We start from the raw sequence: 16,712 nt of genomic DNA, 5'->3' as shown, positions 1-16,712 counted from the left end.
ACTATAAACCCATTAGTTCTGTTAATATATATAAAGTCCATTATTTTCAAGTTCACATCTTCCTGCATCCAAATTGGTATAGCCATTGCTTAATTTTTGTTTTGCATTAACAAAAAACAAAAAATAAATAAATAGACCATTTTGGGACCAGACTGATGCTATAAACTGTCCTTATGCCAAGAGTTTGCAGATACATCCCATCTGCTGAAACACAAAAACATAGATGAACTCTTCTAGACAGGACCAGTCATCCAAAGCCTATATCACTCTAAAGTGGCATCAGAACAGTCCCTGAAATACAGATGGGGTTAGTTAGTTAGTTAATGACATATATGTACGATGGATATGCAATGTAAAGTTAGAAAAACAATTGTAGAAGCATACTCGTGGAGTAATTATGCAGACATGGTGTGCCAGTCATACTTCTGTATCACAGGTAGAAATGGCGCACCCTATTAATCAGTGATGCCCAAATGAATGTAGGCAGTAGGTACCCAGCATATAATGCTGTAAGAATGGTAATATAGCTTTTCAACAAAGGAGAAAATAAATCCTTTTCTCTTTAAAGCAACGCCATTAAGCGCTCGATGGACTAAAACCTCCATTCTCTTCAGCTGAGAGGCTGGGGTGCTGCTCTGTCTAGCTCTGGTTTAGGAGAACCAACGGTTGGGTGTCATTAAGAAATAACTTTCGCTTAGAAAAGTTACACAACTTTGCTAAGAGTTTTGTCATCAATCTGCAACAGCAAACTTAAGGTATGTATTGCTGGCTGCTGACAAGAATGGACTGCAAGCTACTGGCTTCCTAGCATGCCAGACATATCCTGTTCACAAATTACCACCCGGCTAACACACTTGAATCTGGAGCTCTCATGAGGTGATAGTCATATTATGTTCCGCACCAGACATACTAGGGCTTTTCATTAGACAAACAGTTAATCGTATTTTTATCTCAGCAACCACAACATTATCAGAGCGTTTCTTTGTGCAAGCAGCTGCGAGAGTCACAGAAACCGCTGCAAGAAGGGATTCTGAGGTCAACTGGGACATATTGTACATTCAAAGTCTATCTGGTGTCATCAAAGCGATTTCTCACATTGTGCACCTAGGTAGAAAAGTTCTCAGCAGCTATGATTAGCCCTGAACATGTTATTTTGTAGTTGCCTCCCAGGCTCTTGTTCTAGGTAGTTTGCTGATGTGAGGGCCAAGAGAACTATTTCTTGCAGCAGATGTTCAGACGTTCTTTTAAAAGTGCGCCGCAACAACTAATATTGGTTATTCAAGCATATCGCTTTTCTTCACCAGATACCTTTTCCACTCAATTTGTTTATCTCAGGGAAGACATGTCCCCTTGTATATTTTCAGCTTACAGGCATTTTTTTGGGCAAGCATCAGCTTGAAACTTTATGGAGGGCTTCTTCTATAAAGACACAGGCACGGCAAAAGCACTAAAAAAGAAATCTCCCAGTTGGTCATTGAACATTTTTCTTAGGGTGTGTGGCCTGCACTCTGGGATAAGTGGTTTTGTCATTTCCTGATACAATAAAAGCCGCTGCTTTCACAGTTGGGCATTGTTCGTCATAGCCTTCATATCCGTGTATATTGATGATATGAGTTTTGTCCATATGAGACAAGACTCGTATATGGCTCCATGCAACCCATGGCAAACATCTATTATGTTTAACAATCCTGACATGTACAGTGTTGTCTCACTACCTAGGGAGGTTGCATGGGGCACAGTGGTTTGTCTGTAACAATCAACATTCATCTCAACGTAGTCTTTACTCATCAAGAACAAGTACTGCTACATGCAGGTACAACACAAACTGAATGTAACGAGATTCCTTTATTTAAACACAAAAATAATCTCCTTATGCAATATACCAATATAAACCCAAAGCAAACAATCTGTATGTAGCATTTTAAATCCAACTCATCATCCTGGAATGGCATCTACAAAAAAAACATTCCTTGAGCAATATTGGAGAAGTCAGGTTAGAAAAAGGGAGCGCGAACCATCTGTCAGCATGTGATTCTATAAGAACATAAAGAAGAGAATGAAGTAAGGGAAGAACCAAAACCCCAAGCCCTGCTGAGTCTTTCATAGTGTGCTGAAAAGTTCATGAAAATGGAGACATTCACAGCTCAGCGAGCAGAGGTCTTGACAAGCCTGACCCTTCCACAAAAAAACCCAAAACACAAAAGACCCAAAACACAAAAGACCCATAATGCACAGGCATTGTCCTTATAACAAACCAGGGACAATAGGTACTGGAGGCCTTTGTTTGCTATGAAAGTCACTGATGGCCTCTAGATCGTGGAAAACTAACATTAACCATTTTAGCACTAATTTTATTACTGCTATGGTGTCAATGCGCAAATCGCATCATCAAGCTGATCATGTATTCTGGGCTATTCTATTCTGCATGCAATATCAATATGGCATTAACCATATATTAATCATTCATAAGTTTACCCCCCCCAAACAATCAAAAGCTGTTTCAATATTAATGCTATTATAAGTGGGTATTCCAGTCCTATGAAACAAATAAAATAATTAAATAGTATTGAAATACAGGTTTTTAGGAAACTAGCCTATTAACGTAATGTTTAAATTAAATTGTAGCTGGGATGTGAGTAAAGGTCAGAATACATCTTTCCCCATATAACTTTTTATAGTCTGTTTTGGGATTTTGAAGAGCTAAATACAACTATTAAATGTTAAGCATGCATGCATAAAGCTTTAATCCCTGGTATATCAGCAAAGCTCTTCCCATCTGCTGGACTGGTACAAGAAAACTACCCAAATCCTAAATCATAGGCAGGCGCTTGGCAATCTATTTTTGCCAGAAGCTTTTTCATCACTAAATAATAAAAAAAAAATAAAAAAATTTAAATACATTTGTACTAGTTCTACAAGAAAAAAAATGGATATCTGGGGATGCTTATGAGAACCTAACATGACCTACAAAACAGTCTTCCCATGGAAGGGGTTTACAGAGCTCCCAATTAAAATACACATGTCCCAGGATGTGGAAAATACCATCATATTGTGCGGAACTGGGCAAAAAATATATATATATATAAAAAAAAATAGTAGCAAATTCAGATGAGGGCCCTAAACGCAAGCGATTAGTCTGAAGCAAGATTTATCAGTACCGCCAAAGAGGCTCTGCGGTAGATGTGATATGAGCTGTGCAAGATAATGTAGCATAAAAAGTCACCCATCTGTACAAAGCCTAATAGTGTGGGGGTATTCACTAGACTCGTGCATTCGCTTGTAAGAATGCAATTTAACGAATTTTGCTTAATTCGTGCAATTGTACGAATGCCCAAAAATGAGGAGGACCCCAACAAAAGAAAAACGAATGAGAAAGTTCAGAGTATTCTTCGCGCATCTGTTTTGTTATTTTTAAGTAGATTGGGTCTGTATTATATTTCTACGAGGAGGTTGGTCTTTGTGCATGTCTACCATTTACTGCCTTACTGGGGGAAGACTGAACCAGAAACAGGACGCATTAGTAATCTGAATAAGATTTTTTTTCTGCACACGAGTTTCAACATCCAGTTATAAATGCGCATTATTAGTCTGCGTCTGCTGAAAACTGTCAGGAGAAACAGTTTCCTTATTTAGAATATTACTTTATTCTTTAAGCTTGCCTTATTAAAGCTATTAAATTGCACTTAGAAATTCATAGCAAGAATAGCTGGGATGCTTTAACATACAGATATAGCAATAGACAGCTGTTTGGGTAACAAGCGGCTATAACTTTACTAAATGGATTACACTAAATAAATGCATTGTCACATATGCTTGCCCAGTCTTACATTTTTATCATTGTCATGCCAAACCAGATTTACGATCCAAGTTATAACTAGAATATTTCAATTAAGGGGTATTAGTACCCTGCAAATATAAATTATACATATTACAAACACACAAACACAAAATTGCCATTTATATATCCATAATAATTATTTTGTAGGAAAACCGCTGTAACTTTTACATGCAAACCTAAGCCATTGCTGTGTCTAATGAGATAATATATAATTACACATACACACACATACCCAGGGCTATATATTGGCTCAAACTGTTCCTTAACGTAGACTTTGGATGTATTTTTTCAAACCCAACAGGCAGGCAAGAACTGATACAGTCATGGACATTCATGTAACGCAGTACAGATACTCTAGAAGCCAGGAATGTGTTTACTCAAACAATTAACATTATCATTGTATTCCTATAGAACGTCCCACGTCTTAGGAGAAACATTAACCGCATTTGCTAAACCCATCAGCATTTATGACTTCACTTCCTAGCCGATTTCAAAGGCTTTCATGAAATGGCAAGTCAAAACGACGAGGGGGAAACACGCACACGAGTACCACACAGGAGGCAGCTGGCTAGCGAGTCTCAGGCACCGGAAACCAAAACAGTTTGTTTCACTGATTGCCCCTTTAAAACGGCTCTTTAATTTTGAGTGTAGGGATTAAACACATGAGGGCAATGAGTGACGCTATGTGCTCTTCTGGAAAGCAGCAGCTTGATCCTGATAGGAAAGCAGATGCATTGGGTCTCTCCCGCAGTAAAGTGTCATGCCAGGCCCCATGGGTGATAATAAAAATTAAACCACCTCACAGATGGATGAGAAACTGGCCCCGGAGAATCAAAATAAATATCACAGTTCTGTCATCTCCAGACACCTTCAATTCCCGGCTGCACCCAAAAGTATTTTGAGGGCTATAGAGTAATCTAAATGCAAGGGCACACAGAAGCCACGTAAACATGTTAGACTGCTGCACAAAAAGCCGTCTAGGCCATGCATTAGTATATTTCCTGCACACAGTCCTCCACGTTTGTGGCATGTTTCATTTTAAAAAAGGACCTTCAAAGTGTATTTAAACCCTTATGGTAACTGGAGACTGCTACTATAACACATCATTAATAGTGGCAAAGCTTCTTGGACTTGCTGATATTGTCACCCTGGCTCACATGCTCACGGTATGCACGGACCATCAATATATTTAATATTAAATGCCAGGAGTGCATGCTCACAGACATGATGCATTACACAATGACTTGGTTCATCACTGAACCTATGACATCAGAAGGAAGCCACTGGGAAAGTTACTGGATCGGCATACTGCTGAGACTGCAAAGATTCAGTGAAGGAAAGCAAAAATACTTGGCCATAACATTTCCACGAATGCTGGAAAGCAATATTGAGGGCAACAGCAAATAGCTTTCAAAAGGGCTAGGATTTTCAGCTAACACTTGGTCCTTGTCCTAATGAAAGAACAAGTGATGATCCAAGTCAAAATGCAGGTATACAAAAGGAAACATTTATCTAAAGTAACATTATTAGAACCACATAAATGTTTCACTACTTTCTCTCCACTGCTGTCATGTCGGATTACTGGAACAGAATGAACTCTGTAGAAGGTAAACCGTCGGCTGAGGATAGACAGCCCTAAAGGGGCTCAGCAGTTTCCTCCCCTGTTTCCTGGCAGAAGTATATCGAATTAGCACCGGGAGCCGGTGTCAGGCAGAAGTACAACTTAAACTGCTCTGGGTAACTGAAAAAAACAGAATGTTACACTGTGCAATATACTTATTATACCTACTAGTGTGATACAGTTCTACAGTTGTGATGATTGTGTATTAAAATTGCTTTAAAACAAGTCACCATAGAAAGTGCATGGTTTTTTTTTTTGAGGCAGAACAAAAAAAGTGTTCTAAAATAACCACATGAAGTTGAAAAAACCCACTGCAGTTACAGCATCCATGTGATGAGTACAAGGATAGAGTAATCCAACGTTGCCTTTTTACACTAAACCACTATTTCCTTTTCACCTTCCAAGCACATCCTCCCCCAATCTAGCCTTCCTTTCCTCCCCCACAGGCTAATTACGCATCTGCCTTCAGTGAAACGATAAAAAGGTGCTCTCCCATTCACGTTTCAAAATCCAGCAGTTTTATGACTCAAATACAGCATGAGGAACCTCATTCCTTGTATTTTGGAATGATCCAAACCCTTCTCAGAAATAGCTCTTTAATCATGTCGGATTTTGCCTCCTTGGTAAAACTTTTAGGAAATTCTTAGTTGTTATGAGACACAAAAGTAGCTGGTAATGGGTTGTTGCCATAAACTCTAAATAGCTATTAAAGGTTTTTGGTTTTGATGCAATCAGATGAAATAATAAAATTAGAGTTCTGCTAAGGTTTATTTGCTTAAAGTGCTAGACAGCTCCGTTAACATTTGCGTCACAACACATTTGAAAGAACATGCCACCATTCAGAGGACTAAGGGAGCCCACGGAAGAAGGTGCCAGTCTTTACATCAGGAAATATGTGCCGACTAGACAGGCTGAACGGTTCGTATCTGCCGTCAAATGCCTCTATGATCAGAATAGACTCACATGGCAAGATCTAAGAGATGACTATAAGCATAGTGCAGAAGAACAAGAAAAAAAATGCAAAGGCGTTTGATTATATTTCATTTTGTATATATATATATATATATATATTTATTATTATTATTTTTTGTGAATTGCTGGAAAAAAAATTCAATAAAAGGTTAGGATAGATCATGACATCTAGGCTGTGAATGTTTGCCACACTGCCTCACCCCTATACAATGCCTGAATTAGACTGAAACAGAGATTGTAACCCATTACAGGAAACCACATCTATTTTAGTGATACCACAACATTATTGCAATTACGCAATAATAACACAGCCATGCTGGATACAAGCTGTCCATCAGCGACGGGTGGGTGTTGTAGCCCAGTATCTGGAAAGTTTTACTTTACAATACAATATTTGGAGTAGTTTTACACCTTCACACAATCCCCTGATAAAATAGGTCAGATGGACAGCTCCAGAGGATGGTATTAAGGGACCCAGCTGTTGTTGTCAGCTCCATCACGTTAGTCAACGCCATGACAAGGATCAGCCTATATGGAAGCAAACCTGGCAACCCTCCGGGGTGAAGCTTTGCTTCCCCGGTTTACGGGTCGCTTTTACTTTCTCTACACAAAATTACTTTTACTATTCTAAAAAATAATTTTCAATCAGAACAATAACCCTTAAAATATTTACTTCATGCCCAACTAATCAAATCAAAGCACGTGCACTACATTAAAACCATTCACAAAAGACTGAATGATCACAGTCTTGAGCAAGCGGCCGCTGCCGTTAAACGCATTGGTGATCTGAGTGAAGGAAACTCATGTGAAAGGAATCTAATCAATTAAATAAAAATAACACCGAAAGCATTACAGTTCATCACCCGGGGGCCACGAGTTCCCAGTAAGTTAAAACCAGCGAAAGGACCAGGAGATGAAACCTTGCTAAAGACAACTTGAGCAGCTGCCAGATGACATTTCTAAATTGCACTAGGCTAGCTGAAGTAGCAAAAGCCTTGTGCTTAAAAATAGACAAACAACTGTCTAAACAGAGGTCCATTCCACGCATCACTGTTCACCCCGTGTGTAAACAGCAATACGGCCCAATGCTTTGAGAAGCATTACCTTGGCAATGTAAAGACTCTTTAGCACATCGCCGTAAGGGAAGCCAAGCCTTCAAACTGCTCAGAGCAATGGTCTACTAAAAATACACCAAGCGCCCCTACAAACGCCTAACATTTCACACAGCTCTCCATAAGCCAGGCTCCTTTCCCCGTTCTTACAAGCCAAGAACACAATACATCTGAATGCAAAGGAAAATGTATTTTGTCGCATTTGTGACAAACGTGACAACAGATGGACATTGCAAATCATTAACGTTTGTGTAAACTGGTGAAATACTTCCTAAATATCATTTTGGTGCCACATATTAATTATGTCCAGCTGGCATTAAAAGGGTTTAAAATACCTTTGTAGCTGCTTTAATTGAGGAATAACAACATATTCTTTAATGGTAGATGCTAATTAGATTTAAGATATATTTATTTTTCTGATGTGAACTAGGAAAAGAAAAGCCTGGAGGCAGAGTCATTACATATCGGCCTAGAAAACATCAATCATGCTTTGGAACATCAAAAAATAGATTAGATTCATGGGTGTGCAGATGGCGCTGCACAGACATGAAGGCTGCTTACTGTCATCTACTTCATAAAATGAAATGCTGTAAAGTGCTAGAGAGAGCGTTCCAGGGGTTGTAACAATAGTCGGCCTACCAGACGCATTGGAACAGTCTTTCCCTTCATTCATTGTCCATAACCACCGCCATCTTTATGATATCACACATTTGCATGGCCAGTGTTGGAGTATTACTTTATTTGGAGTATTACTATATGATTCAGTTTCGAGTGGACAATAAGAATTTAATTTTGGAAAAGGCACTTCAGTATAAAGTGCAACCAATCACACACAATTTAATGCTCTCCTGCTGCTAATCGGTGCTGATAAACAACCCTAACTTAATACAATATAACGAAACTTCCACCCCCATGAACCATATGAGCATAAATCCAAGCCCACAGAATTTTGAACATCACAAAGATGAGTAATCTATGTTTACTTTGATACGAGAATATTGTAACCATTAAATTGTATTTATATATACACACACACAAACAATATTAAGGCACATGATTTTTTTGCATCTAGAACCTAAATCATAGCATAAAGAGTTAAAGATTAATTTATGCTGGTACATCCAGAACGTGGTGCTTCATTTTAAAAAGTAAGAAACCCATGGTTTCTAAGGCAAAACATAAAAACGTTCCCCACTGGGCTGCACAAATGGTATAATTGTCTATCCGAGGCTGTAGCTTTAAATCAATGCATTTTTATTTGCAAAAGCTAAAATTATATGGCACTTGAGAAAAAAAGCGTAGCATACGTTAAGCAGAATGGCGCAATTAGTTTTAATCACATCACATTGTTTAAATCCCGAGAATAAGCAGTCGTGAGAACTTGTGCAGATGACTAATTTTGGATTGGTTTGAGACAGGTTTTCCCAAGGACTTGTAAGAGAACATTTTTGGGGTATGTAAAAAAAAATAAAATAAAAAAACCCACCAAGAAAGCAACCAGCGCAGTCACTTTTATTGAGCTTAAACTAAAAAAAAAAAACAAAACAAAAAAACTGTTACAAAGGGGATAACAGGTATAATTTAGCACTTCGGTTATACTGGGTACACAGATCAGGCAGACACTCACAATTAACGGGATCTTTTCAATAAATTATTTTTAATAATCGATTAGTTGGCCGATTAATCAGATAAAAAATGCAATTTTTTTTAAATTTACACTTTCATCTCTTTATTGCAATGGCCTCTCTCTATTCACCTTCTTATTTTACTGACATAATAATAAAAGCTACAAGAACCCAAACACTGTCTCTCAAACTAGGTTTTAATACAAAGTTATTAGTAAATATTAATTCATATGTTAACTATTTTTCATATTTAATAAAAACTGAGAAAAAAGCCTTGTTTATATTTTCTTTTATTTACCAAACTGCCCCCAGTTATGCCCCATATATGCCTTATATCTCCTATATGCCAGAGATTCCACTGTGCCCTCGATATGCCTTATACTCCTTATATGCCAGTGATATGCAACTGAGCCCCCTGATGTACCTTTTATCCCCAGATATGTCTTATGCCCCCCTGATATGCCTAATATCGATATGCCTTATACCCCCTATATGCCTTATAACTTCCAATATGCCACTCGCCCCCATTTATGCCTTATACCTCCCTATATGCCACTGTGCACCCCGATATGCTACTCTGCTCCCCATAAATGCCCTGCACCACCCTGAAATTCATTATACTCCCTGATTCACCACTCTGCCTTCCCCAGATATGCCACACTGAAATACATTTTACCCCCTATACACCACTCTAACTCCCCCAGATATGCCATTCTGCCTCCCTGAAATTCATTACACCCCCGTACACCACTCTGCTACCCTGAAATTCATTATACCCCCCATACTCCACTCTGCCTCCCCCCACTCCCATACTCCACTCTGCCTCCTGTCAGCAACGGAGGTTCACAAGACACCAGGGTGCCGGGTAGAGAGGCAGAGTGGCGTATGGGAGGGGGAGGAGCCAGAGTGGTGTATGGGAGGGTGGCTCCCATACACCCCTCTGACTCCTCCCCCCTCCCATACACCACTCTGCCTCTCTCCCGACTCCCTGGTGTTTTGTGAACCTCCGTTGCTGACAGGCACTTTCACTGCAGCTTCATAGAAGCCTCAGCGTAAGTGAAGGGCAGTAACGAAGGCTGTCTGTGCGATGCAGACCCCCACCGGCTGACAGAGAGGAGGATCCTCTGCAGGAGACCTCGATTCTCTGTCAGCCGGTGGGGGTCTGCACGATGCGCACAGACAGCCTCCGTTACTCACCTTCACTTACGCTGAGGCTTCTATGAAGCTGCAGTGAAAGTGCCTGTCAGCAACGGAGGTTCACAAAACACCAGGAAGTCGGGAGAGAGGCAGAGCAGTGTATGGGAGGGGGGGGAGGAGTCAGAGGGGTGTATGGGAGGGGGAGAGAGACGGAAGTGAGAGACCGGCCGACAGTGAGGGGAATCCAGGTCCCCTGCAGCGTTGCGGGGGATCTGAGTTCTAGTGTTATAATCCGATCTCTCTTTGAGGTCGGATTATATAAGGAGAGGAGTTTTTCAGAGCATTTGCTCTGAAAAAAACCTCTCTTTTTATAATCGATAATGAAAATCGTTTACAGCCCTAATTTTAAGTAATTGGTAGTGATGATTCGGTGGATACTGTATAGCAATACAAATACGGTATATCCCAACTCATTACGCCATGGTTGCCGTATTGCACTAATATACATTCGTACTGGCTAAAGCACACCCATGAGCATTGAGAATGGCCTTGAAACACCAACAAAAACATAGGTGACAAATGAGAAGGTATGTGCTTCCTTTCTTTACAGCAGATCTGTCATTCAAAGCGACATCTGTATGTATATGCTCTCCTTGCCCCTGCCACCCCAACCACTTAAAATGTTATGATTTAAAAACTGCTTTCTGCAGGGCTCCAGAGGTTCTGCACTGCAGGAGGGTATGCTGCAGCCTCTGTCATCAGAGTCAACTGCTAGCACCTAAGTCTTGATCAGTTGACCAGGGTCCAATAGAACCTGACAAAGCAATACAAAACTTCCGTCATGACATTGGTCATCACTCCTACACGTTAAGCCACAAACGATAGGATCTTCAACTCACCGAAAGTGTTTGTCAAGCCACTTGGGGAGTGCTGAGCATTTATTTGGAGTGTATATTGTATTGAAGAACGTGTTGCGTCCATGTAGGCGCATTAAAAGTAAATAGAATAAATGCACGTCTGAATTATGCCTCCACTAATGTACCAATGGCAAGACATTTTGTCTACACTACAGTATCAAGTAGTAATAAGGGCACAGCCAAAGCAAGATAACTCTCCGCATATGCCTCAACAGCACAGACTTCACGAAGCACAAACCACGCCAGCGACACAAAGGAGCACACAATTAACATATGATAAACACTTGGAGCTATCCTACCAGAAAATAACTCACTGGCAGCGATATATGCTAGACACAAGCTCCTTGCCACATGCTGAAGCAAAGGCACTGAATGCCAGTTCTGGTTTAGCATGTCTGCTATGCAAAGCGTGTGCGTGTGGGGGGGGGGCAATCAGGCAAAGAATGAGCAGTTTTCTGAGATTTGGATACTGTTTGCCAGTGGCTGACTGAGATAATGGGAGTGAAACTACCAGCTCCTGCATTCCGAGGCTTTTCCTGACACCTTATAATTGGCTCTGTTGCAGTGGAAATATGGTGACATATCTGGTATGATAACATACAGTACTGTACGTTGATGATCTATGAGCCACGTGTTCACAATTCTTACCACCTTCCCAACAGAATGTTATCTTCTACACATATAGCTAAATACTAAAAAAAAATGGAAACACATCTGTTTATCTGTGCTCACACGCTAGAACACTCTGTACTGTTATATTAGGCCAGTAACAGTTAAAAAGATACTAGAAACGCAGAAATTAATTATAAGCCGTTGTTTATAGACTTGTATGTACTCCATGATTTGGAAAAAGAAATGAGTGCTTTGAAAATATTAAAGTCAATTGAGTTTCTGCTTGGCATTCATTCCCATGGGATGACTATAACAGAGAAAAAAGAAGAACTGTCACGTTGGCCTGTCCCCTTTACCCTTACCCCAGAATCGTGTGCTGTGAAAACAGTCATCTCCTACATGGCCAGCTCACTGTCGAAGAGGATCGTATCATTGCATTGTGGTGATTTTCTATTTTCATTCACCTTCAGGGAGCCACATCAAAACCTACTAGTGGTTGTAATAAATGAGACAGACCACAAAAGCATCTTGGTCGGCACTGCACCCAACTGACTCACACAGTCATGAAACTATTTCCTAATGATCGGAGAAAGAGTCACTTCCAAGTGATGCAGCACAAGCACCATGCCATGCGAACCAGCACTGAAATAAAACCGACATGATACAATAACCATTTATTATCTGCCTGGTTATAAAGGTCATACATACCAGATCTGTAAAGCAGGAGTTATAAACAATTAGTATAAAGTGAGGTATGAAAACAGAGTAACTATAAAAAGGTGTTTAAAATGTACAAGTAAGCTGAATACACAAGACACACATCGCTCCGGATTCCTGCAACAATTACAGAAATGTAAAAACGTAACACACGAACCTACAAACGTTGGGTAACTTTGTGACGTAGGCGAAATTCAAAGGCCAAGTCCAACATGATATTAGCCATTTTAGCAGAAGTTGAAAGGGAGACTTCACGAAGATGCCAATGTTCAATGACACCCTAATGAGCTTGAGATATCCACGACAAAAATATCGTCAGCGATTTACATTATCCGTTCCCATGTTTCACAAAGGCGGGAAAGGTTGAATAGAGCCAAAACCCTCCTGATGGGAGCCGCACATTTGGCAACCCAACCATGGGTGGTGGTGTGGGTTGGCTGCTGTAAGATTAAACAATTTAAACAACTATGCTGGCCTTATTCAGTTTTCCTTCCAGAATAAAACTACTGGAGTCAGCCCTTCATAAGGTTTACAAAAGTCACTGCTTACCCAATGAACGGATGGGCAAAACTTAAAACTAGAGGATTTCATGTTTGATCATTTTAAGTGAATATTTCCCTTGGACACAGTACAGGCAGTTTTCTAAAGCAATAACGATTAATGATAAAAATCTACTTTTACACAATTCTTGAGTCCTATATCGGTGTCTCTGGATTCAAAACGCATCAGCAGAATGCAACCTTCATTGTGTCCTCCCTACCCCCCCACCAATTACTTTTCTAGCATACAATGTAGGCCAAATTAAATTTCATTCTCTAAGGAACAGGTCTACCTGGATACAAACTAAAACGTGCATGTCATGAGCAACGTGGAGATGACAAGTATGCATTGTGCTAGCAGAATACAATACCGATCTGTACATTTGGTAACAATGCGTTGGTTATGCTGTATTTCATAAACTGGAGTTGTTGAGGGGCAAGCAGAACGGTTCCTGCCATTAAATGTATATGCTCTCCTAGATAACATACACCGTTTATCTGCTGAACAATGGACATACAAAACACACCATAGAAAAGACAATTTGGTTTTAGACACATAAAACACACCTGTTACGATAATTTAAAAGCCATACAAAAAAAAAAAAAAAAAAAAAGGAAAATGAGACATTGGGAACGGAGATAAAACTGAAAATTCTAGGGCCTTAACAATGGCGGACTGACACGTTTTGCCAATGCTACCTAACATTAGACTAGGAGACAGAACGGAGAACGGCCTCCATGTGCTTAGAATTTGTAAAATTAGAACATGTAACAATCGTATGCTCTAGTCAAGCAAGCCAGAGCCACCGAATAGTCACGGACATGCTGAAGATGTGTACACACAAAACATGGGGGTACCACATTGCAACGCTATCGAATACCGGGTGTAATGCGAAGACACATTTGCAAGCAAAATATAGGTTTTCTTCTTGGTGCACCCTGCTTAAGACACCATTATATGCTTTCCCTTGCAGGAAGTTATCTACAATACCTGAAATGTTTGAAATGAGCAAGCAAACTTGTGCTTTATTAAAACATATTTACGGTCCCCTAGATTGTAAGCAGGGCTCTTTTCCTTACCATATATATGGGCTCATGGGTCTTATTCTAGTTTATCATACCTTTTGAATGTATGCACTGTTGATAATGTTCCATCAACTAAGGCATAGGGAACAAAATAACTCCACAATCACAGAACTGGATAAATATGATCGTTTCATGTTTAGAGGATGGTGCCCCTTTAAATCACTCTCTTGCCAGCATGCACTTAACAACCCGGCTTTCACAGGCAGCCTTTTTAAAGCCAAATACGTTTCAAGTGCTTTGTTTATACGACAAAAGCAAAAAAAAACAAACAAAAAAAAAAACTATTTGTGAACTAAATAAATCTGTAAATATTTAGGGATCCCAGCTTATAAAGAAAATATTTTTGACGTGTTTATTTACGGTTAGTTTATTAACCATTTGTGGAGTTACCAGGTCTCTAGAGCAGATCGTCATATACACACCTACAGATCAAAGCAAGTACTACTAGCCTAGAACATCTCCTGGTACCATGCCACATGAACTCAGAAAGAGCAGTCAAATGTTTTGAAAGCTCCAACATCAAAAGATGAGTAGGAGGGAATGTATTAGAATTTGTGAAGGAACTCGGAGATCATTTGTCTTCAAGTATGTGTACAAAGTTTCCCCAGAATATGGAGCAGGTCTGCAGGATCTTTCAGTAACAATAAGCCCTCACATTGGGATCCAAGTCAAGTCTTTGCCATTCACCAGAGAGTTTTTCTGTAATGAAGAATCTTCTAGTCCAAATGACCTTTTGTCAAAAATCCAAGAATCATTTTGACCGAATGGAATCGTTACGCACATTAATATTATATGTATGCAGGGACTTCATAGATTGCAAATTCAGTCCGCTGTGCATTTAGGAATGGCGTAATGAAATATTGAGCATCGTTTGGCCAAAGGAAGCAACGCATTCGGTTTGAAAATTTAATTAATTTGGGCACGACGGACACCAATTTGTATCAATACAAATCGAAATCTAGAATAACGTATAAACTCACCATTACTGTTTCTAATAAAAAATACCAATATGTGAGCCAACACGGAGTAGAATGCGAGTCACTTTTCATTCATTAGTGATGGGTCTTGAGTCAATATGTTGAGCAGTTTTAGTTAATGAAGCGATATACAAACATAAGGCTGTGTGCCAGCCCAGTGGCTCTCCAGTGTCACCCGGGCCTGTACTGGGATACACCTACAGGTAGGATTGTGGATAACACTCTTTGTGTTGTGTCACCGTTCTCACAGCACGACTACACCTCTCCTGTGCCATCTGATATTAATTGTTCATTGTGTTCCCTTTGTCTGCTTCTGCTAGCTGTTAAATTTGGGAGCAAAGAGGAAGGAAATTCTTTAGAATCTGGCGGTGTACGTAACGAACCAGGATTTTACAGACAGCCTCAAAGAAACAAAATCTTATTAAAAAAAACCCAAAACAGTCAAATCTCTCGGATGATTGGAAAAAAAGGAAATAAGTTTGATTCATAGCAATTTTGCAATTGTGTATGTTATGCATTGTACATAAAAAATTTTTTTTAAAAAAAACTATGGCTCTTAAATTATCAATCTTTATTTATAACAACTTACAGAACAATATTACTATTGTTGTACCCAGACAAAAAAAAAAAAAAACTTTATTAAATGACCCATCCCACCAACATCCACAAGCACCCCCGATAAGCACTGATGCCACCTTAAGGTGGATGCCAGTCGGAATGCAGACTTACCTTTCACTTGGCTCTCGTATTCTGCTATGATTTCTTTGTCTTTCTTGAACCTGTTGGGAGTCGACATTTTCCAGGAGTTGTCCTAAAGCCCAGATGCCCCGTTTTTTTTTCCCCCCCTTTTCTTTTTTTTTGCTCACAGCTAAAACTTTTAATCCCTGCCCAGGATCAGCAGCACGTTGTCTTCACGATGAGTGATCACTCTGCTGGGGTGTGCAGGGCGCCGGGGATATGGGTCAATAAAGAAGCCATCATAGAAAGCCAGAAAGAGACGGCCACGGGGTAATTCCCAGGGGAATTCGGAGTAAATGAGGGTGCAAAAAAAAAGGGAAAGAACCTGGAAAGGAATGAGAGAGCACCACCCTTTCCAGGCAAAGGGACGGCAGACAAAGGAAACGAGTCCCGATCCACAGAGCCACGGAACGAGCACAGGGTCAGTCAGGGAAAGGGCTTGATTCGGCTTAACGAGGCAGACGGGTGCGGGGTCTATGTCCGGGGCCAGCAGACGACAACGTCCCAATGAACGAGGGAGCAGCGGCCGGCAGACTAAGAGCACAACGAACGGCAGGAACAGAAACACCAGCCGGCTCTCCGGGGGGGGATCAGGGGGTGCAGCCTCACCGTGCGATCACAGCCACCTCTCCTCCGTGATTCGGTAGGGGGAAATAGAGGGATTCGGGAGTACACCCGAGTGGGAGCTGCAGAGCAGGATGTCACCAGCTAAACCGGCTGTAGGAATCAGTAGTCTCGGGGGCAAATCAGGCATTACCAGCACCCTGCTGCGGAGCGATAGTCAGGCACTACAGAACAGACACTAACCCCCGTTGCGCCGC

The 16,712-nt window shown here is 40.4% G+C and overlaps 1 protein-coding gene across 2 annotated transcripts in view; it reads right to left on the bottom strand.

Annotated features, from left to right (window-relative positions):
• LOC149299824 (SLIT-ROBO Rho GTPase-activating protein 1-like) overlaps nt 1-15,949 on the bottom strand; it is an 88,118-nt gene extending 72,169 nt beyond the window's left edge. For both annotated transcript variants that reach the window (XM_089486247.1, XM_089486248.1), the window contains exon 1: nt 15,883-15,949. In XM_089486247.1, coding sequence (XP_089342373.1) covers nt 15,883-15,949 — 67 coding nt within the window. The remainder of the gene's footprint in view (nt 1-15,882) is intronic.
• Between the last annotated feature and the right edge of the window lie 763 nt (nt 15,950-16,712).

This window comes from Sceloporus occidentalis, unplaced genomic scaffold (genome assembly GCF_023333645.1).
Source record: "Sceloporus occidentalis isolate IW3139 unplaced genomic scaffold, rSceOcc1.0.p SCAF_28, whole genome shotgun sequence".
NCBI lineage: Eukaryota > Metazoa > Chordata > Lepidosauria > Squamata > Phrynosomatidae > Sceloporus > Sceloporus occidentalis.
The sequence above is the reverse complement of the archived record's forward strand: the minus strand, read 5'-3'. Positions and strand labels throughout refer to the sequence as shown.